The sequence below is a fragment of the Propithecus coquereli genome, unplaced genomic scaffold, assembly GCF_000956105.1.
Source record: "Propithecus coquereli isolate 6110/MARCELLA unplaced genomic scaffold, Pcoq_1.0 Scaffold486, whole genome shotgun sequence".
Lineage (NCBI taxonomy): Eukaryota > Metazoa > Chordata > Mammalia > Primates > Indriidae > Propithecus > Propithecus coquereli.
The window spans coordinates 952,794-975,253 of NW_012150685.1; the positions used below are offsets into that span (position 1 = coordinate 952,794).

Sequence of the window (22,460 nt, forward strand, 5' to 3'; positions counted from 1 at the left end):
ACATCTCCCCATGGCAGAAGATTGAATCCTCATCTCTCTGTGTCTCTGGGCATCTAACGATGTTGGAGGTACATTGCTTTGCTTCTTGCTGGGGCGTATGTAGTAGGTATTGGTCTTCTGGGAATATTGTCTAGATGAATGTTTGGTAATCAGTTTAATAGGTTGATGGGCTGTCTTATTTCCTGGGGCTGGAGGTTTAACCTAGAGACACCGTGGGCTAACTCTCCTCTTTACTCAGCAATCCTCAGTCATTCTGGTAAACAACTTCTGAGCTAAATACCTTTTCTTTCCTAGAAAGGTTACAAACAAGGAAATAGCTTTCATGTGAGAATAGGGAGCATAAACTGTGTCTATGGCTGCTGTTAAAAATTTCTCATCCAAGAGTCCACGTCAAAATCTATCACTTATGGGAATCATTTTTATAATTATATTTTCATGATCTAATTAGCAATTTACAACATTTTGGAGATTGGAGGATTTGTGGAGGGGAGATCTATTTTCATCAGATTTCCTTGCAAAGATTATTGATCTTTAGTCCTCCTATGTAAGGTGTTGAATTTATTTACTACTGTTATTAACAGAATCTATAGATAAGGAGGTTGTTTTGAATGGGAGCCAAGTAACCTGTTGATGTAAAGTCTATTTTACCTTTTATGATTACCATCAAGCACCTCCCTCCTTCCTGGCTGAATTCCCTGTCATTTTAAGTAGGCAGCAATTACTGGTTTGCTAGAGAAGCCGGCTCCTGCTGCCAAGGATCCTGTTAATTATCACTCTATCTCTAATTTAGCCTTCCTAGTGTTGAGAGAAGGTGTGTGTAAGCGTGTGGCAGAGCGGGCTGCAATCGTATCTTCGTAATAATCTCCTTTTCGAGACGGTCCAGTGGATCCAATGATCAGCCAAGGGGCCAAGGTGGCCCTGGTGAGTGCTTCTGACTCTCTTCTCTAGGTCGTTCGGTCAGTCAGGTTTGATGTGGTTTCCTTCTCCCTTTGCTTCTGACTCGAGTAAAAGCTAATGGTTGGTGTTTATGTTGGGAATTCATACCTATTGCCGCTCTGTCTCTGAAGTCGAGTGGGATACCCCGAAAATAGTTCAGTGGTTTTCCCACGAGGTATTTTCTCTGTCTACGAAAAGGAGACCATGGAATTGTCTCTGTGCCTGTTTTCCAGAAGGTAATATGAATGATAACCAAAGTACCTCAGTTTGCAGGTTGTTCTGCGGCATGTTTGTTTTTTTTTAAGGGTTGTCAATCTTTATGTCCTATTGGATCTCTGGTTCTCATCATCCATAAATGGCTAGTTCGCTTTCTGTTTGTTTTCAGAAATGTTCACTTCACTTGTTTCAGTGAATATTTTTTCAGAAGTTCCACTGGATCATTTGGTTAGGTTTGGAGTGCTTATGTTTCCTTTTCCACTTTCTATGTTATTTTTGGCAGCGTTGGTGTTTGAAGCTGTAGAAGTGATTCACTGCAAAGTGAATTAATTTTCCACGTTTCCAAATGCATTTTCCAGTCACCCCCAAATTTCTTTTCCCCCTTTCAGATGATTCTGCAGTTGTCCTTCTGTCGTTCTTGCTGGCTCAAATATAAATGCTGATGTCACTGAATTTCTTAAATTACAGCTGGTGGGGATTAACAGAAATTGTAAGAGAATACCACTTCCTCATTTTGCTGTTTTCTTGACTAATTATTGTCCTTTCAAGTCCTGTAGGAGGAGGGGGTATTTGAAAATAAATTCTTTGTCTGGAAATTTAAACAGCAATTTTCATTTTCATTTTTCTGTTGCTCTTCAAAAATAATGCAGTGCTTATGATGCTACTCTTCTCTGCCCTTTATTAACCCCAGACAGACTTTTCTCACTCCTGATTTTGCACTTTGTACTGTCTTCTACCCTGGGTGAAGGGTTTTGAATACTTCCCTTAAGTAAGTTTCCTTATATAGAATATTTTTACTCAACAGTTTTTCTCTAACTCCAGACTGTTACTGGTATTAGGTGAAGGGTTGTGATTCATTTATTCATTTGTTCAGAGCCTTTTGTTCTTTAAAGGAATGCTTATTTGTGTCCCCATTGTTTTCTTATTTAGAAACTCAATGTTATTTGTGACAGTTTTGATTGCTTCACACCCTCTAAAAATTAATTTTTCTGGCTTCCCTCTCCTTGTTCTGACACTGGGAGTCTGGGCCTCAGGCTTTCTTTGTCACTTGCTTTGTGGTTTGAGTGATGGCTCCATGAACCTTGTCCTGGGAGTTCTCCGGGCTTCTGGGCGGGACGCTGAAGCCACCTGGAAGTGTGCACACAGGATGGCTCAGTGCCACTGGGCCTTATTGATTGAATTGCAGTCCCGTGGAAACAGAAATAGAAAGGGTTCAGCATTTGCACTTTCCTCTGGTGGCGTTTTTGCTTATTTTGTGTATTTAGAAAAGGTAGCCATATGCAAACTGCTGACTTACTATTTTCCCTGGAATGGAAACCATTTGGATTATTTCAATGAGTTTTAGCTAAGATTTGTTTGTTCACAGTATTAGTTTTGTTTTCTGGTGGCCTGATTAGAATAAGACCAGAATGTGTCTTTTTACTTTATGGAAATGACTGCTACTTGGTGCCTTGGAATTTTGCAAACCAACATGAATTTGAAAAGTCATATGTTTATTCCAGAGTCAAAATAGAAACACTTTAGTGAAAATTATATAGATATTTCCATCTTGGGTCATTTACTGTCTTCGAAAAAATTTTTTTGACTAAATTATTTAAGATTTCAAAGCAATCTCTTTTCCTGGTTAATTTTTCCACACATTAATTTGTCTTGTTTTAAAAGAGAAAAACAAGATTAAACAGAAGAATTATAGAGCAAAATCACATGTAGTATGTTTGCTGTAAGGTGGTGACTGGATTTTTCTGTTGTCTTTCATGATAGAATGGATTTAGTTTAGCTGTTAGTGTTAATAGTAAGGTTTGTATTAGGAATTAAAAATAGAATTTCCTTACTGTTAGAACTATTAACACATTAACTGCCATGTGAGTTGTATTTAACTCATGCTAGTTTTGAGCCTGGGGCCTCGTGAAGCCTATATAACTTAACCGTCTCTTTACCTTGGGAGCCGTGAGAACCATTTTTCAAGTTGCATATAACTCACACACAGAAAACAATAACAAATAACAAATTTTTCATTAAATCAGAAAGGGTCATTTTTGTTGTCGAAGTTTTTATTTTATTTTTGTAATAAAACACCATGGCCCCGAGGAAAAAATTTTTTTTTTTTTAGTGTGGCCGTCAATGTGTTAAGCACTGATTTGAGTTCCTAAGGATAAGTTATGATTGTCTAACCTCTGGAAAATTTGCATTATATGATATGTATACAGTTAGCCAACATTTCCTTCTAACATAGCGATGATAAGTTCTTTGAATTGAGATTTTGGGATGGTATAGCTATCTGGAGAATATTTCAAATGCCATTGGGGAATTTTTGGTTAAATGTGAGTTTTAGAAGTTTGATAATAGAATAGAGAGAGGGAAGGAAAGAATAGTTATGAATTGGTTGAATCGTTTGGGATGAAGTATTTTTTTAAAAAGAGTTTTTATATTTATCTAGGAAATGTCACTAAATATAATAAAATAGGAATTTAATAGCTGAAGGGAAGTAGGAATTGGAAACCATATCATGAGGTTGTAAGAGGAACTGTGGATTAGGCATTAAATAAACTATAAATTTCACTAGGCTGGTGACCATGAATGCTTTTGTTCATCATTTTATCCCAGCAAATACCACCATGCTGGACCTAGTAATTCCTCAATAAATATTGAATGAATGGATGTATGTACTGGGAGACCTGGTTGCAGGCCCAGCTGTGCTACATACTAACTGTGGGATGCTGGCCCATTTATAAGGGATCCATCTCCTCTGTGTACAATGAAGGGTAAAGCCTGGATCAGGGATGACCATGTGGGACCGCATGCCGTTCCTTCCCTCTGCTGCGCCATGGTGAAGATTGCCACCCATCACCTTGCTCTTATGAACCCAGGAGGAGCCTTGGGTCCTTCTGAATTCAGCGTACCAGGCTTCTGTGATTCACCATGGATATGAGAGGTGAAACTTCCTTGCTATCTCTTAATGGTACCTTCTCCCTTTGTTTTTGATACCTCAAGCCCAGTTAATCATGAGCCATAGAAGTAGGCAATATTCTATGAAGTTTGTTGGTCAGCAGGTATTCACTTAAACAGTACTGACGACAAGAGCATGCACCATTGTCCCCCATTCAATAATTTTCCTGGTAGATTTAGCAGTTATAGATAGAACCTAATGAATGGGTCTAGATGGTATTCCTCCAACTGAGTAAGATACCAAGAAATGATGAGGTTAACAGAGTTGTTTTGTTTTTTTTTTTTTTTTTGAGGCAGAGTCTCACTGTGTTGCCTGGGCTAGAGTGAGTGCCGTGGCGTCATCCTAGCTCATAGCAACCTCAAACTCCTGGGCTCAAGCGATCCTCCTGCCTCAGCCTCCCAAGTAGCTGGGACTACAGGCATGCGCCACCATGCCCGGCTCATTTTTTCTATATATTTTTATTTGTCCAATTAATTTCTTTCTAATTTTGGTAGAGACGGGGTCTTGCTCTTGCTCAGGCTAGTTTCAAACTCCTGAGCTCAAACAGTCCGCCCACCTTGGCCTCCCAGAGTGCTAGGATTACAGGCGTGAGCCACCGCGCCCGGCCTAACAGGGTTTTTTATGTTTACTCTCCAAAGCCCATTCATCCATCTGGCTTATGATGACTGAGGACCTACTGTGTGCCAGATACTATGCTAGTTATAAAATGGCTGGCCCTTAAGACATGGGCTCTGCCTTCTTATAACTCACAGTGGCATAAATATGCTAGCTAGGTCTGTAGTTGTTCCTTTAAGGACAAGAGATGGAGCGGTTGGTTCTTCTGAGGGGGTCACAGGAGGAGCAAAGTCTCCCTGAAGAAACAAAGTTTGAGTTCATTATTGAAACATGACTGCCAAGCAAAGGAGAGGAAAGCATTCCAGGTGGCCCAAGGCACAGAGGCACTGCATAGTGTGGCACCTTTGGGACAGCGTGAGCATTGAGCATGGCTGGGGAGCATCAGGGAGTGTGGCCGGTTTTACGCACGCTCGGGCTGCCAAATGAAGAATGGGCTGGAGGGTGGCCAGAGCTGGTGTCACAGAGGCCAGTTAGGATGGTTCCAGCTGAACTGTCTTTGTGAGGAACGATGATAAGCATGCGCTGTGGAGCCCCGAAGATAGGTTGTGATTGCAAGAGGGCAAAAAACCTCTGTCACGGATTTCAAGGGCAGTGAGGACAAAAGTAAATCTGTGTGCACACTGCTTACTGGTGACAATAAAGTGATTGCTCATTCATTCATTCATCACTTAGTTGGGTGCCTATTCTGTATCAAGCACTTGGAAAACACAATGTTGAATAAAACAGGCATGGTCTCTGCCCTCAGGGAGCCTCTTAGGGGAGACACAATCAAACAAACAGACGATTACTATGTATGCTTTATAAGGTTCATGAGCAAAATTCTGTCTGTCCTATCCACAGATCCCACCCCGCTTTCCTGCAACTAATTTATAGTCTGACACTTGCTCTCTGCTCCCTCTAGGAAGTTTTGGAGAATAAAGCTAGATAAGCAGGTAAGCCTCAAGGTCCATGCCTTCTATGGTGCATACTTGCACATGCACACACACGCGTATGCACACACACGCGTGTGCACGCACACGCACACACACACACACACACATACACGCACGTGCACCCCAATTAAAGACATCTGTCTTCATTCCAGAGGTAGACAGGCACCTAGAATAAGGCATATAAGGACTCCTGTAAGTAAATCTGCTCCAGGGCAAGTTCTGGATATTTTCCCATATTTTCTGAGCTCTGAAGTTATACATGGAATAATCCTGGATCCAAGAAGAGTCTTGGTTCTTGTGGTTCTTCCACACATAATTGGATCTTGAAGCTGGCTTTGGTGGCTGCTTCAAATTAGCCTTCATGTCTGTGTTCCAGGTTATTGCTAGTGTTTGGGATTTGTGCACAGGAGCAAGAATGTACCTCAAGGCAGCAAGACTGGTAGACATTAGATAAGATGGTTATTTTGAAGAGATGTTTTGGTACACAAAAGGCAGGCACAACGAATTCCTTCCCCAAATAGAAATTCTTCCCCATGTTCCCCATTCAACCCAGAATCACCTACAGTAGTATAAAATCAAAATCCAGCTGACTGGATCTGATAAAAATTCCTAAGAAGCCAGTCTAGGTTCAGGCACAGTACTTTGAAGATGAAGCATTCTAATTTATTGGGATGGTGGTTGCAGCTGGTTTCGGTGGGAAGGTTTAGGTGGGAAGCGCACATTTCCCATTTGGTGTGTTGTGAAAAGACAATAGCCTGTTAGCGCTAAACCTCTGGAATCAGATTGCCCTAGGTTTGAATCTCAGCTGCACCGATTAGTACCTGTGTGAGTCTGGGCAAATTCCTAAGATTCTCTTTCTTCACCTATACAGTGAGGTAGTGGCTAAGTGTGTAAGCCCTTTGTTAAACCTGCCTAAATTTGAGTCTCTGCTGTATGTACTCTGTGACATTGGGCAACTTGTTCTCTTTGCATCTTGGTTTCCTTACCTGTATGGTGGTAGTAGTAGTAGTAATAATCATAATAATAATAATAATAGTGCCTACCTCATAACGATGTGGTAAGAATTAAATAAGATTATGCACCCAAAGGGTCTGGCACGGTAGTTGGCACATAGTTAGCACTCAGTATGCCTTACTCAGCTATTTTTCCTGCCATCATTATCTTGAGCTTTCTAAGATGTTCTGTAATGTTATTTGATTATTTATTTTGTCCTTTCTGAAAGTTAAGGCTTTATAAAACATTGCTATATGCTTTTCTTTTTCTTTTTTTTTTAATTGAAGACTCAATAATATAGTTTCTGAGTTTGGGGTAGGATTGCCAGAAAAAATAGAGGATGTCCAGTGAAATTTGAATTTCTGATAAAGAATAATTTTTTTTAACTCTTTGTTCCAAATATTTCATAGGATACTTATCCTAAAAAATTATTCTTTGTTCATCTGAAATTCAACCGGGCATTCTATATATTTTTATTTGCTAAATCTGGCAACCCTAGTTTGGGAGTAAAACATACCCCTTTACTCTCTCATTCATTTTCTTCACTCATATGTATAGGGATGCCTATGTAAATACAGTGAATAAGATCCTTGGACATGAGGATAGAAATAGTTACACAAATTTGAAGCAGTACTTTCTGGTATCTCCAGTACATCTGTCTCCTAATTCATTATACCTGTATAAACCATGGGACCATCAAATTGAGATTATGTTGACACCTGAGTATATAGCGTGATGTTGCTTGAAAATTTTGGAATGTTCTAGTGTTGTTTCTACCCAAAGAGAACAATTAATAATGACACAGTAATGGGTAGGTATGCATTCCAGAGAATCCTGAAAGCGTCGTCATCTATGAAGGAAATTACCTCATTACTGTTAGAGTCACCTATCCGGGGAAGGTCGTTCTGTGGCTGGCCTGGTTTTCCAAGTAGGAAAATAAACATGTCAAGTGTTTAGGTTAATAACTTGGAGTGATTTCATTGTACTTACTATTTAAGTTAATTTTTAAGTAGGGTTGGTCTTTAAGCTACTAGACTAGTTGGACACTTTGAGAGAATTACAGCCAAGACTGAGATCCTTTCAATTCAATTAGTATTTACTGAGTATCTCCTGTGCATAAAGCAATTGCATATGGAGAGAAAGGAATTCAAAGTATAGTTCCTGCCCCCTGAAACTTTAATGTTTAATGGAGCATTAAGGCAAGAAACAATTATGACAAAAGATAGAATAAATAAGGTCAGGGTTGAAGGCTAGTAAAGCCAGGTCCCAGGTGGTTGAACGTAGGAAGCGATTAAATCTGGAGGCCAAGTAGAGTAGGAATGGCTTATATTAGGAAGGGCTTCTTTGAGGGTAATATTTGAGGGAACTATTCAAAGATGAGAATGACTTTATTTGGGAATTGAAATATTCTAGATGTAGGCTTAGCATTTACAAATACCTGGAGGTGGCCACATTTTGAAATGAGCGTGTGACTTAGACATGACAAAAATGGATACAGCACCACCATAACTGACTGCAGCCTCTTCTCCCATGTGTGACTGTCTATGATCTAGAATTTCCAGATCAGGAACTTGACTTTATGTAGGTGGAGCTGGATTCATTCCATGTTGGTTTCCTAAATATTTATCGTGCACCTGCTGTTGCTGTGTATGAGATGGCTAGAGATACTTGGGTAACGTTTAGGGACTCTTTTAGGAGGTCACTTAAACCAAGTTAAAGTCACTCTGTTTGAATGTGAGTTTTTTCCCCCTGAAATGAACACTCACAGTAATCACTGATTTATACTGGGCAAGGTCAACAGCAGAAGAATTCCATGAGAAGCATCTTGTGAGGCACTCTGAGTATTTGCTTAAATGAATTTAAAAGCCAGCTTAACTCATTTCCTGTTGGATGACACTTGTTTGTTAGACTTGGCCCAACTCAGCCTTAATAGCCTTGATGGTTTTGAATGGCTCCAAATGTTTCTCCAGCAGTGTGCCTTTACTTTAGTACTGGGGGAGGATTCTAAAGATGGGATGTAGCACACACATAGCAGCTTCAGCCATTGTAGATTTAAGAGAAGAGCTCCACCCATCTTAGATTAGCTATGGATACTTAGAATCCTGGAAAGCAAGAGTTATCATTGCAGTAAATGCGAAAATGTTTTCACCAGTTCTTTCTAGTACTTTTCTTTTTTTTTTTTTTTTTTAAATGATTCCATGTGAAATCAATGCCATTTAAAAATGGCCTCAGCACTTGGAACTTGTTGAGATCGTCCCAACTTCTCTAGCAGATGAATTAAAATGTGACATATGGCTTCATGTTGGTTAAGAGATGGGGTGTAGAGAATTGGATTTGGTAGCCTGCTCAGTGCATGAGAGGGACTGCTAAGATTGGGAATGAAAAACTTCTGTTTTTTTAAGTTTATATGTGTGTTGGGCTATAGAGCTCTAAATTAGACGGGAGATTAGTGGTGCATTTCAAAGTGATCCTTGGTATTTCTTTTTCATCAATTGGGATTGATGTGTCTTTCAAGTTTGGACAGGTTGTTCTTTGTAAATGTTTTTGCTATTTCAGACACTGATGGGGTGAGATATAACCTGGATGAAAAACTTTATTGGGTTCTTTAACATGAAAGAGCATAAACTGTTTATGTTAGTTTGGGTCTGGCTGAATGTGACTAATTTTTTTTCCTTGATAGCCAGGCCAAATATTATGTAGTTTTAACATCTACCCTTGGTTCCTACCGCCTTGTTTTTGGCCACTTTTAATATCTTCCTTTATATATCTGTCATTAAGTTATAATTGAAGCTTTGTGTTTTATATTTAGAATTATGCATGGAGGTTCAGCTGTGCCAGCCATTCAGGCTTAATGGCAAATGTTGGTTCACGCCAGAACGTTTTTGAAATCTGGTCTCTTTTTTAGGATGTCTAATCTAAGCAAGCCGTCCCTTCCTCTCTTAAGCTGAGGGGCCCAGGGAAGCAATTCAGAAGTGATTTCTGCTTGTGTACGTGTAAGAGCAACTTGGTTCTGATAAAAAATACTGGCTTGCTAGTTGACTCTTCAGCCCAGAGTCATGCAGCCGCTGAAGGGATTGTTTTGACAAGTCTTTCTGTCACTTCATTCCTTAGTTTACTGGCTTCCATGCAGGGTATCAGTGAGTGCCAGTTCAGGAGTGGGCACATAGTGATGGTAGACGACACCCATGCCACCAGCTGCTTCCCGTGGGCTGCCAGACGCTATCAGACATTTCACAGCTCTTGAATTCTCTGGAAGTGGGCCACTCTTGAACTCTATACATCAATCCATACAACAAGTTATTGAACTAATATTTACTGAGGTTTTGCTATGTGCCAGGCGCTCATCTAGGTATGAGGAATACAGCAGGGGACCAAACTGTGGAAAGTCCTTGTACTTGTGGAGTTTACATGGGGAGAGGTATAGAAGTATATTAAATACACGAATAAGTAAAATATATAACATGCTAAACGGTGATAAATGCTATAGAGAAAGATAAAGCATGGATGAGCTTGGGGTGACTTGTAATTTAAAATTGAGTGGACAGGGAATGTCTCAGTGGGGAAGTGACATTTGAGGAGAGACCAGAAGAAGATGCGAGAGGATTGGGGAAAAGCACAGCAGACAGAAGCAAGGATCAGTACGTAGTCCCTGGACAGGACTATGTCTGATTCAGGAATGGTGTGGTGGACACTGCGGCTCGGGCAGGCAGAAGCCTGGGTTCAGCAAAGGAATGGGATCGGGTAGAGGCAGGCCCCGTAGGGGTTTGTGAAGACTTTGCCTCTTACTGAAAACTGGGAGCCGTTGCAGACTTCCAGCTAGAGGAGTAGCATGATCTGATTCATTCGGGTAGCAGCCCAGTGTGGTGGGGGAAAACCGTGACATGAGAATTTGGAGGTCATGTAAGTCATGGCTTTGTCACTAGGTGGGGACAAATGACAAATACATTCAGCATTCTTCGCTTCGATTTTTATTTCTTCTGATGAAACAATGCTTGTGGGTTGGGTAATTTTTTTTTTTTTTTGAGACAGAGTCTTAGTTTTGTTGCCCAGGCTAGAATGAGTGCCGTGGCATCAGCCTAGCTCACAGCAACCTCAAACTCCTGGTCTCAAGCAATCCTTCTGCCTCAGCCTCCCGAGTAGCTGGGACTACAGGCATGCGCCACCATGCCCAGCTAATTTTTTCTATATATATTTTTAGTTGTCCAATTAATTTCTTTCTATTTTTAGTAGAGACGGGGTCTCGCTCTTGCTCAGGCTGGTCTCGAACTCCTGAGCTCAAACGATCCACCCGCCTCGGCCTCCCAGAGTGCTGGGATTATAGGCGTGAGCCACCGCTCCTGGCTGGGTTGGGTAATTTTTAATGACTTTCCAGGTTTTGACACTGCTGCTCTGGATTAGTTGCCTTCCTCTGAATATTTCATGTAAGTGACTGATTCCATTTCTCTTTGAGTATGCAGAGCTGGACTGCAGATGTATAAATTATCTTAGTGCACTTTATTTAGTTTTTAAAAAGTTTTCCAGAAACATCTCATATTGAAGACCTTGCAAATTGTGAAGAAATTTTATATATTAATGTTAAAGGTTGCTTAAAGACTAAACGATGTGAGTGAACACAGATAAGCTTTATCACATAGCCTTAATACTATTTTTTATTACAGAAAATAGAATTAATTTATTGAGTGTTATACTAAGTTATCAATTAGGATACAGTGATAAACATGACATAGCTTTTTCCCTCAAGGAGTTGAATGGGAGGAGGGAGTCCTAGTTAAGGTATCACCCCACAAAGCAGTGTTCATGGCAGAAAAGAGGGCCGTGGGAGTCTCAACCAGACTAATATTTGGGTGCATCTTCCTACCAATATTCTTTAAGTATGTTTCCAACATCCAGTTAGACCTAGTGCCGCACAGGGTAGGAGGTGCCAGAGGCCTGGCAGCCTCTCTTTCACAGCCCTGAGCAATTTGGCTCAGCCCCAGACTTGCATCATGATGTTCCGCATGTCAAGGTCCTGTAATTATCCCTTTTTAGAAGGTAGTTTAGGGACCATCTGTTATTACTCAAGAAGGTCCTTTTGGCATCTCAGTCCTTTTGCTTCCATTAGAATATTTCTTCCACTTCCTGTGATGTTTTAGTGCCCTGTCTAGTCTGGCACCCTAGGTAGTGTGGCTCATCAGTTAGTTTACATCTTCCGTGGAAAAGTATTGCTTTAGTTTTGCCTTGTGTTCAGGCCTCCAGTGTGAACTACAAAGTGAAGTGGATCCCCAGTCATTTTACCCACTGACATAATCTCCTCATGTTCTGTTAACTGGCCTCTTCTTGGGCAGCCTAGACGTGTTGTTAAGTTTCCAGGGCAAGGATTCTAGAAGCAACTTCCCAAGCAGTAGGAGGACTGCTACTTGCCCAGACTGGCTTTACGGTGGAGTCTCCATGTGTATGTTGGGGAATGGGGTGCTAGAGGCCTTGCTGCTGGGGGAGTTACCATGGTTACCAGCGCCATGACTCTCAGAAGGATGAAGCCATTCCTTTAACACCCAAACTGTCCTGTGGGCATGTTTGAGGGGGGCAGATGACTATGCCAAAGAACACTGTTAGAGGTGGAGGGGAAACCGAGGCCAAGAAAGGTGAAGGGACTAGCCAGGGGAGTGGTTGAGCTAGAAACGAGAACCAAGAGCCCCTGACTCCCACATTGCACTGCCTCCTTTGGGTTCTTTTACACCTCAGGCCTTCACATGCATTCTTCCCACCATATCAAACACTTTCCTCCCATTCCTCTGTTCACGCTGTACTTATCTTTCAGACTCAATTTAACGTTGCTTCTAGACCCATCTCCTTGCCCCTCCTCTGATTTAGGTTGCTGTGCTTTTTTTTTTTTCAATGGTTTCCCAATCTTCTCCTTCATACCACTGACGTAATTATCCCGTGTTCATCTGTATTTTCAGTGCCTCTTTCCCTCCTCCGTGAGGCCAAGGAGCACAGTTGTTTTGTTCACTGTTGATTTGCAGAGGTTAGGCCAGGCTCCGACATAGCTAGGTAGTGTATAAATATTTGTTGATTAAGTGAGACCATAAATGAAAGGATAAATGATTGAAAGGCAGACTTTGGTTTTTCTCTTACCTATTTATATTAAATGTCTGTGCCTATCCCAGCTAAGGGTAACAACTGTATTTATTTTTGTTTAGTTGTTTTTTTTAAACCATTTTAGTTATTATGGATAAATAATGGTTGTAAAGCAACTCTTATGATTTTGTATATTACTGAGGATGTAGCAGATGTGATTTTTATTTCTAACATAACTAAGTCTGTGGCCTTGTGGAATTTTATTAAGTGTTGTCCCTGCAAAACCTGAAACTCCATGACACATGGAAATCAGCATTCTTTAATTGGTATGGACTTGACGTGTGGGGCTATGATTGATCAATTTATTTTGCTATAGCTGCGTTTTTATTCCTTAGTTCTGTTTCCAGAAATTAGCTTTAATGCCATTTGGATCCCCCCATTCTTTTTTTTTTTATTAAGAATGAGTGGAGAAAATACTGCTTTTCCTTAATAGCATTCATAATGCTTTTTTGGAAGGATTTGTTTTGGCTTGCACAAGGGAACTTTTAAGAGGGTAGGAATAGAAAACTGAGTGGGACCTTTACTAGAAGAAAGAGCAGAGTTTCCTACAGTGTGTAAAAAAGAAAGACAGCAATGGTGAACGTTCTTTATTTCTAAAAACTAAACTGCCCTAAGTATTCATAGCAAAAAGATGGGCTCTTCCCAAGCCGGGTTGGAATTTTTAATTTACAGAGAAAGCATGCATTGTTTTGCAGTGTACATTGTGGTTACACTGGCTCCCAGAAGATGAGCTCGAAGGTATCTATGAATAGTCACACCCTAAATTACATTAACTGAGCAGTTTTAAAGAGGTGGAAAATCTGATTCATGCTGTTTCTCAGCCACGCATGCCTCAGGAAAATAACTGGGGAGGTGGGAGAGTGAAACCCAGAAGTTGCTACTTGTATTCCCCAAAGTGGCCTTTGTTAGCTGTGTGACCCTGGGTAACTGAATTGTTAATAACTTCTCTGAGCCCCAGAACTTACATTTGTAAAGTGGAGATAAGAATACCATCTACCTTCAGAGTTGTTGTGAGGATTTCACAAGACAATGTAAGGAAAGTATCACAATGTCCCATACAGTATAAATGCCTTGTAGATACTATTATTATTGCTTAGGGAATAGTACAGTGGATAGGGTGGTGGTTAAGTGCATAGACTCTGGAGGCCCTGGCCTGGGTTTGAATCCTTGATCCGCAGCTTGTTGGCAGGGCCATCTTAGGCTAGTTGCTAGACCTATGTTTGAGTTCCCTCATATGTAAAATGGAGACAGTAATAATACCTGCTATGTAGGGTTATTATGAAGATTAACTGAGTTAGTATTTGTCAAGTGCTGATAACAACTCCAGGTACATGGTAAGTGCTATATAAATATTTGTTGTGTGATTAAGAAGCTTGGGTCCTGCAGACAGATGGTCTGGATTCATAAGCCAGACTTCATCATACACCAGGTATATAATTGTGAAGAAGTTGCTTACCTTTGAACCTTAGTTTTCTCTTTTTGTAATACAGGGATGATGATTTTAGTTGTAGTGCCAACTTTTCTGAGTATTAGTGAAATAATGCATATGTAAAGTGTTTAGCATAGGGCTTGGAACACAGAAACTACTCAATAGTTGCAGATACAGCGAAGACATCTCTTAGTTTTGCTACTACTATTACTGTCATTGTTTTCATTATTTTTGGTTCTACTGCTTATATGTCTCTGGCTTATATAGAACTTATACTCTAAGATGGGTTCTACAAACACTGTATGGAAATGAATATGATTAATATGTAGAAAATAATATTGAGGTCTATAGTTACCATTGGTGTATTTATATAAATGGAACTGTTTTAGCAAATTGAAAAATATCCTGTAGAAGTCTTATAATCATGCATTTACAATTTTATAGGTCACAAAAGATCAAAGTCAGGGTCGGTGTTAGGTGGACAGTTTTATGTTCATGGAAAATGACTCATAGGAAACATGAGGAACTAAAATTTCCCAAATAAAAAAAGAAAAAGTCACCACATAAATTATGTTTAAATCAAGTCTGTATCTATTTCCTGTCTTAACTGGGATTGTGTTCATAGAGTAAACTTTTGACATGGCCTAAATTTCTGATGTTAAATCTCATTGGTGGCATCACAGGAAAAGGATAAGCCCTGATTCCAGTGTTGGTAACATTTTCCACTTTAGTCATTTGGGTCACTGTTGCTAAAATATCCGTATTTAAACCTTTGTGTTGTTTTGCAATGTATCTTTAAGTTCAACTTCCTTTTTTTTTTTTTTAAGAGGGTAGGGAAGCAAAAATGTGATTATAATACAGAGCTATAAATGGCATTTGAGAAAAGCAGGGCCTTGACTAGCATTTTGTCTTGAAGTTCCCTGTGTTTTAATGAAGGGCAGGAGCTTGCACTATGCAGCCGGGTGTGCAGAGAAGTGTGAATGGTTGGATCAAGGCCGGGGTGTCAGATATTCTCAAGTCAAAATATGTAAATGCTGATGAAATTCCTAGACTATATGTTCTGGAAAAACAAGTATTAAGTTATTCAATCAAAAATAAATGGGAGAACTTCCTCTGTGCATGTGCAAATACCTGCTGAGAGTATAGCATGGTTCGAAGGCTGGAACCTGGCAGGAAAGATGAAAAATTCAAGTTCTTTGTCATGGGAGCCATAGAATGGAGGACCTTTGAAACCAAAATGAGAAGGGTGGGCTTTATTTGAAGGCCAATAGAGAGAAACGGAAAGGTTTTAATTAGGAGGGAAGGAATCCTATTTGTGTTTCTGAAAGAAAGATCATTGTGACAGTACTGCAGAGAATGGATTTTAGAAGGTGGTGACAAAGAAACCCAGTAAAGAGCAGTGCAGGCAGGAGGTGATGCTACCCTGGACTTGCACGTGGTTGTGGAGATGGAGAGAAGGGGGTGGAACGGAGAGATACTAGGGGGAGAGAATCATAGGCTGGATGATGGGTTGAACTTAAGTGGTGAGAGAGCACGAGGTGGGAAAGGGTGGCTTTTAGATTTCTTACGTGAGTAGGTGAGTAGAACAATGGTACTATTTATAGAGATGGGGCTCTCGGAAGATACACAGATTGGTGTGAATATTAGTTCTTTGTACATCGGGTATGGGAGATGGGACAGGTGTCCTTTGAAATAGCTTTAGGACAGATCCTGTTCTTGGGGTAGAATCTGTGTATCAATCAAGTTTGCATTTTCATGAATGAAACTCAATAGTCAATTAATATGTTTTCTAAAAATATAGAGATTTATTTATTCCCATACAAGAAGCCCAGGTTTCTGTGACCATTATTTTAGTGGCTCCATGGTGTAAGAACTGGCATCTCAGCAATTTGTCTCAGCCTTTTCTTAATGTTTGTCACCTCATGGTTACAAGATGGCTGCTGCTTCTCCTGGTATCACATCTGCTTTAAGAAAAGGGGAAAGAAAAAAGAGGGAACAAGTTGTAATTTCTCATTAACATATACATTGTGAAATGTGTTTAAAGTTGAACTATATTTTTCTTAGATACCTTCAAACACATATAACTGTGAATTATCTTTAAAACATATTAAACACATTTTTCCCCCATCTGATTAAAAATCTTCACCTGAAAAAGACATTTTTTATCAAATTTATTCCAAATCTTCCTTGTTCCTGAATGCTTAGAGGACTTCTCTGGGTTTAGAATGAATGTGGAAAATTCCATTTGGTGTTTGCCAACTAATGTGCAAGTAAAAGCAGGGAATGTATGATAGAAAATGTCATATGCTTTACTATGACTTTTGTGTCTGTGAAGGATGTAATTATTCTGTGTTTAAAACCAGAGAAGGGGAATGTTTGTTCACTCTTTTTAAAGGTAACATTATTCAGGGTATCATAAAATGCAAATATTTGTCCTCTACTGCAGTTTAATTCAAGATAGTCTCACCACCTAATGTATGCAGAATTCTGTTAGTGACTGTTTTTGCTCACAGTGGTTCTGAAAATAAATAATATCCAGTCCCTGAGGTAGAGCAGAAGGAGCAGAGATTTTGGAAAGAGGCATCTCAAGCCTTTTTACTTACACTGTGTGATTTTGGTCATATTCTTTATCCTCTCTGAGCTTGTTTGTTCTATGAAATTGGGATGAGAACTGGAGATAGTTTTGAAGTCCCTACCACATATATATACAAAAATTCCTCTGAAACAAGGGTGGCTGGGACAAGTAAAATAAGATGGGTGTAGAATAGAGAAGAATTAATTTCTGCTGGCAGATATTGTGGGAGAGGAGGTTTGAACTCCGTGTTGGAGAATGCGGAAGATTTGCAGGATAATGGAGGATGGCCCCAGGATGCAAACAGTGTGCAGAGCATGTTTGAAGATTTCAGGGATTTATTGTTTTTGATAAGGGGCAAAATGAGGAGAGCCTTGAAAGTCTGGCTCAGTGAGTTTGGACTTTGTTCTGTAGGTGATGGGGAGCAACTGAAGACTTTAAGAAAATTCACATAAATTTTATTTTGATAAAAGTAGAATTTATGGGTTGAAGAATATATACAGTTAACATTTCCATAGATTTTTAAAAATTGAACTTTTCATTTTGAGATAATTGCGGGTTCACATGCAGTTGTAAGAAATATGGAGACATCCATGCCCTTTATCCAGTTCCCCCAATGGTAACATCTAGTGTAACATCACAACCCAGGAAATCAGTCGAAGACTTCTGAGGGGCATCCATGGTATGCCGAAATCTGTGTTTAGTAGCTGTGGACCACAGTGGATTGGAAGAGCAACATGGAAGCCAGGGCACCCTTAGGAGGGCTCTTGCAATAACCCAGGAGAGGGGACACGAAGATAATGGTGATAGGATTGGAAAGGTGGGAGTATCTGGCAATCCTGTAGGGGTGATAAGAGAAGTTGATGTTTTGTGCAGTTGCTCAGCAGGGAGGTATTGAGGTATGTAGTCTGCTAAGTTCTGTAGGGGTTAAAAGATGATCTAATAGCAACTGGGTGATGTAACTGAGGAAGGGTGGCCAGGTGGAAACTATGTTAGACTGGACAAGACTCCTGTCTAGAGGGGGTAACTATTATTCTGCTGCTGGTTATTACCATGTGAGACTGTAGTCCCGTGTGGCTGGTATTTTGATTTCACAGAAGCCAGAAATCATTTTTTGTTGTTGTTGAATTTTCCCAATTTTTAAATGTTACCTAATACAATTTTTTTTTTAAAGATGCATACCCGTGAGCACTCATCTGTGGGCTACCTTCACTTCATGGGTTCCTACCCTCTGTTTTCTTGATGGAATGTTTAGAGCTTATTTCAGTTATTTATTGCTGTGTAACAAACCACTCTGGGTAAACTAAGTGGCTTAAAGCAATAACCGTTTCATCTCTCACAGTTCTGAGGGTTGACTGGGCTCCACTGGGCAGTTCTTCTGCTGGTCTTGCTTGCAGGGGGTCTCTCATGGAACTGTAGTTAGATGATGGCTGGGGCTGGAGACATCTGGAGGCCTGCATTCGGTCCTGAGATGACTGGAATTTTCTCTTCCTCCATACGGTTTCAGGACCTCTTGTGGTGTCTCTGTGTTCATGTGGCCTCTTTTGCAGGGTAACCAGACCAATTACATGGCGGCTCCAAGGTCCCTGTGGTCAGTGTTCCAGGAGAGAATACGTGGAAGCTGCCAGTTTAAGGCTAGGTCCAGAATTGCCATCACATCACTCTTGCCAGCTTCCATCAGTTAATGCAAGTTGCCCCCGCCCAGATTCATTGTGGGAGGGGACTACAAAAGGCTGGGAGACCTGGTTCATTGACAGCTATCTTTGGAGACTGTCTACAGCTGAGGTCAAGGTGGATGGGTATTGGTGACACTGTTTATCAAAGGTAAGTGGGGAAGACAGAAAATACAGCCCATATTACTCTGAAATTTTTGGAGAACTGCATAATCCTAAGCTTTTATAGTAACTGTGACTCTGGAGAAACTTGGTTTTTAATACAATGACTTCCTTTGGAAGCATAATTTGTAGTTATTTGGTTTGCATTCCTTAAAAAATAATACTATTAATCGATGAGACAGATCTGTTCTGTTTTGGGTGAGTATGTGCTTTTCAAATATGTGACCAGGTTGTTAATGTTGGGTCCATAATCATGTATCTCTTTAGAAAAGAGGCCCTCAAATAAAGCGTGTTAAATAAAACCCCCAAGTCTTTATTAGCCTGAATAAATGCAATTAAAATGCCCTTTATCATGGAACTTTTTATGCTTCTTGGACTCAGAGCTGGCCACATAATTTGCAGGGCCCAGTATGAAAGACTGTGTGGGGCCCCTTGTTCAAATACTGTTAAGAATTTCAAGATGACCAAGCAGAACATTAAACCAAGTCCAGGGCCCTGTGCGATTGCACAGATCTCGCACCCGTGAATCGGCCCTGCTTAGCCCCTTGAAATGTGTGCAAAATGTTGCCGTATAGTGTATTTTTACAGTAGAGGGCCATCAGTGCTAATCAAATTCTCATTAGATTTTGACACCCAAAAAAGTTTTAGAACCACTGCTTAGAGAAATCAGAAAAGGTGAAAGCTCTGTGTTTTAAAAGATCTCTGCACTTACGCAGTCAGTGTACCTTCTAGCCACAGCGACAGGTCTTGGCAGCCATTCATCTGAGCTTCCTGCCATGCAGCCTTCCTGAATTCTAGTGATGCCAACGCCGTTAGGGACAGCATATGTTGTTGAGGGTTTGACATGCCTTCTCCTAAATGTACTTCCTGCCTTTTACTGAGCTCCGTTCCTGAAGCGTCTGGAATATAATAGATTGCCTGTCTAATTGGTGGGCTCCTACGTCCATTTGGAACACACTACTAGCACAGTTCATTATGCTAGGGATTTGGGGATCTGCATCTCTAGAAGGTAGTTGGTAGGCCCCAGACAGGTTTGCCACATTGTACAACTGCAGAGGGTGTGTTCAGATCATGGTCTAGGAGTGGCAGCCGCTGGCATTGTGCAGTGCACAGCCTGAGTGGCCATACACAGAGGCCCTGCCTTGAAAGATTCTCAGTCTGCTATAATAACTTAAGTGTTTGTGGTGCTGATTTTTTAAATAATGCATGAGCCACTTTTAATTATTAATACTTATGTTGGCCTCTAACCCGTAGCATCATAGCTCTTAAATTTTTTTCTTATCATCTTTATCAATTAGTGGATGCCAAGGCCAAATTACCCTTCTGCCCATACACCTGACCCTTATAATAGAATAATGGTAGCTAATATTTATTGAATGCTTGTTATGTGCTAAGAGCTCTCCATACATTATCTAATTTTATCTTCACAACAACTCTATTAGTTACTGTTATTCTTCCATTTAACAGGTGAGAACTCTGAGATTAAGTGTGTTTGCGTGACTTACCCAAAGTCACATAGCTAATTAAGTGACAGGCTGTGGCCCAGTTCTGTCTGATTTCCAAACCCAAGCATCATTCCAAAAGTGCAATGTATTTTTAGGGGAACGTTTGCATGTGACAGTATTCACTATTCAGAGTGTTCAATTGGAGGCCTTTTCTTGCTTCTAGATCATTCTCTGATTAAATATTCTCCATTTATGCGTATTTCTCAATAACCTTTTCAAAATAACCACCAGACCTTTCATAAGTTTTGGGTATCCTTTACTGCTATCTGTTTCTGTAAATCTAGGAATATGTAATCAGTATTAATTGAAATTACAAATGGTAAATGCTGAGGGGGATTTTGTTCTAGCTGTGTGTTTTGTGGATCCCTAAGAGAACATAAAAATTAACTCATTTCCTTGACACAGATGAGAATAGAGACCTAAACATCACCAGAGAGTTTCCTACTAGTGGTAAGGAAAATTACTGTCATCTAATTTATACTGCTTTCAGTATAATGTGCTATAGCGTGAGAGGGAGGAGACCAAGTTCCCTTTGTTCTCTCTTTCCCAGGTAGTGACCAGAATTCTCTTTCTCTATGAGAGTGATAGTCCCATTTCACACATGTGAGTACATAGGTTCTTTTCCAGGTGTGAGAGCAATACTGGTTTGGAAGCAGAGACCTGGGTATCCTCTGACAGATTGTGAGGAAAGTCACATACCAGAAATTACATTTTGCTTGGATGCTTCTTGTCTCTCTTGCCCATCTATACAGTATTACATTTCAAACAGTTTGATAGAATCATCTTTCTATTATAATAATCCTGGTTTATTCTTGACTAACAGTTTAGGTTGGACAAATAGAAAAGAAAGATAAGTGCTTTATTTGCGTACAGTATACTTAGTTAATGTGTGAATACGTGTGCGTGTGTTTGTGTATTCAAAGGATATATACACACATATTCAAAGGAGATATATGTATCCTTTATTAAATGCCAAGTTGGGTGATGTTGCTTTCAGTACCACAAATAGTGACTGAGGACCTATTTACTCTAATTGAAATATTTGCTCAAAAACTGTGGGATACTTTATTATCCTTATTTGCAAAGTTCTGATAAGAGATGTTTTAAATTATCCAGAATATGTTTTGTGTGTGTGTGTGTGTGTGTGTGTGTGTATCTAAAAGCAGTGTTTCTTAAAGTGTAGAGAGTCACCTATTTCCAAATCTCCTGGGGGTGCATTAAAATATGAGTTCTTGGGTCTTTGGACTTCAGCTCTACTGATTTGAGGCTTCAGGAACATGCATTTTGCTCAGTTTCTCTGTGATTCTTTGTCCCATCATCCTTTGAAAATTATGATCTGAAGTGTATCAACATGGGGATAAAGATCCAATTTAATTTTGTCTTTTTTTTTTTTGCTGTTGTTCACTTTCCTCTTACCTGTCTCTCTTCCTCCTCCCTCTCCTTCAGATATATTAAAGAAAACTATTTTAAGGGTTTTTCTAATGGCTTATGTTTTTTATTGTTCACGAAAGGCTGTTGTCAATTTTATCAATATCACAATTCCATCTTTTCCTTTGTGGTCTGTATAAAAAGCGCCATTGGGGAAGAGTTTTGTTTTGTTTTGTTTTAGATGCCCACTATTTTCCATAGCAAGTGTCCAGGAAGGAAGAACATGCTGTTTGTTCTTTTCTCAGGATGAACCATAGCTTTCTTTGCTAGTGGATATTGTAATCAATGCTTTTCAGCAATTTATTACTTCTCCTTGTTATAAATCCCAGAATTTAGTGCAAACATTTCTGAAGTTTATAGAAGCTACTTTTTGGGATAAGAGAAGGGAGTCATCAAAATTCTTTGAGAAATCATTTTGAGGATTCTCTGTGATCTCAAAACAGGTAGTAATGACTCCCTTGGTGTTTAGTGTCAAAGATTTTGAGATCTTTTAGTATAGAAAACAGTTACAAAGCTAGAGGCTTTCATGGATTTTTAAAAATACAAAGTTTTTATCTGAAAGTATTCCTGAAAGATAAATTCTCTCCTCACTCGCCATGTTAGAGAAATTCCTTTGGTGAGGAAGCCGAACTAGCAAACTAGTCTCCCCTTTAATCCATGGCAAATAACTAGTTGGATTATTAGAGATTAGGAATTTTCCTGGTGACTTGGATGGCTACTCCCTAAAGATATATTTACCCAGACAACAATTTTAGAGGCACATTCTTCTTTATAAAGGACTTCTTGACATAGGAAAATGATGGTTTATGTGTTATAAAGTTAACTATTATGGTGATTTCTTCTTAGGTGTCAAGTAAGTCCAGGGTTTGTGTTTCATCGGAAACCCCCAGGTCTGTCTCAAGGATCCCATGTCCCAGTCTGGGAAGATTGGCGTG

The 22,460-nt window shown here is 39.9% G+C and overlaps 1 protein-coding gene across 3 annotated transcripts in view; it reads left to right on the forward strand.

The window, feature by feature from the left end:
- MITF (microphthalmia-associated transcription factor) overlaps nt 1-22,460 on the forward strand; it is a 215,292-nt gene that overhangs the window by 18,648 nt on the left and 174,184 nt on the right. Inside the window, exon 1 of one of the 3 annotated variants that reach the window (XM_012655779.1) lies at nt 1,040-1,172. The exons of the other annotated variants lie outside the window; for them this stretch is intronic. Within the exon in view, the coding sequence (XP_012511233.1) occupies nt 1,141-1,172 (32 nt within the window). The 5' untranslated portion in view covers nt 1,040-1,140. Of the gene's footprint in view, nt 1-1,039; nt 1,173-22,460 lie in introns of those variants that run through there. 3 annotated transcript variants of the gene reach the window in all.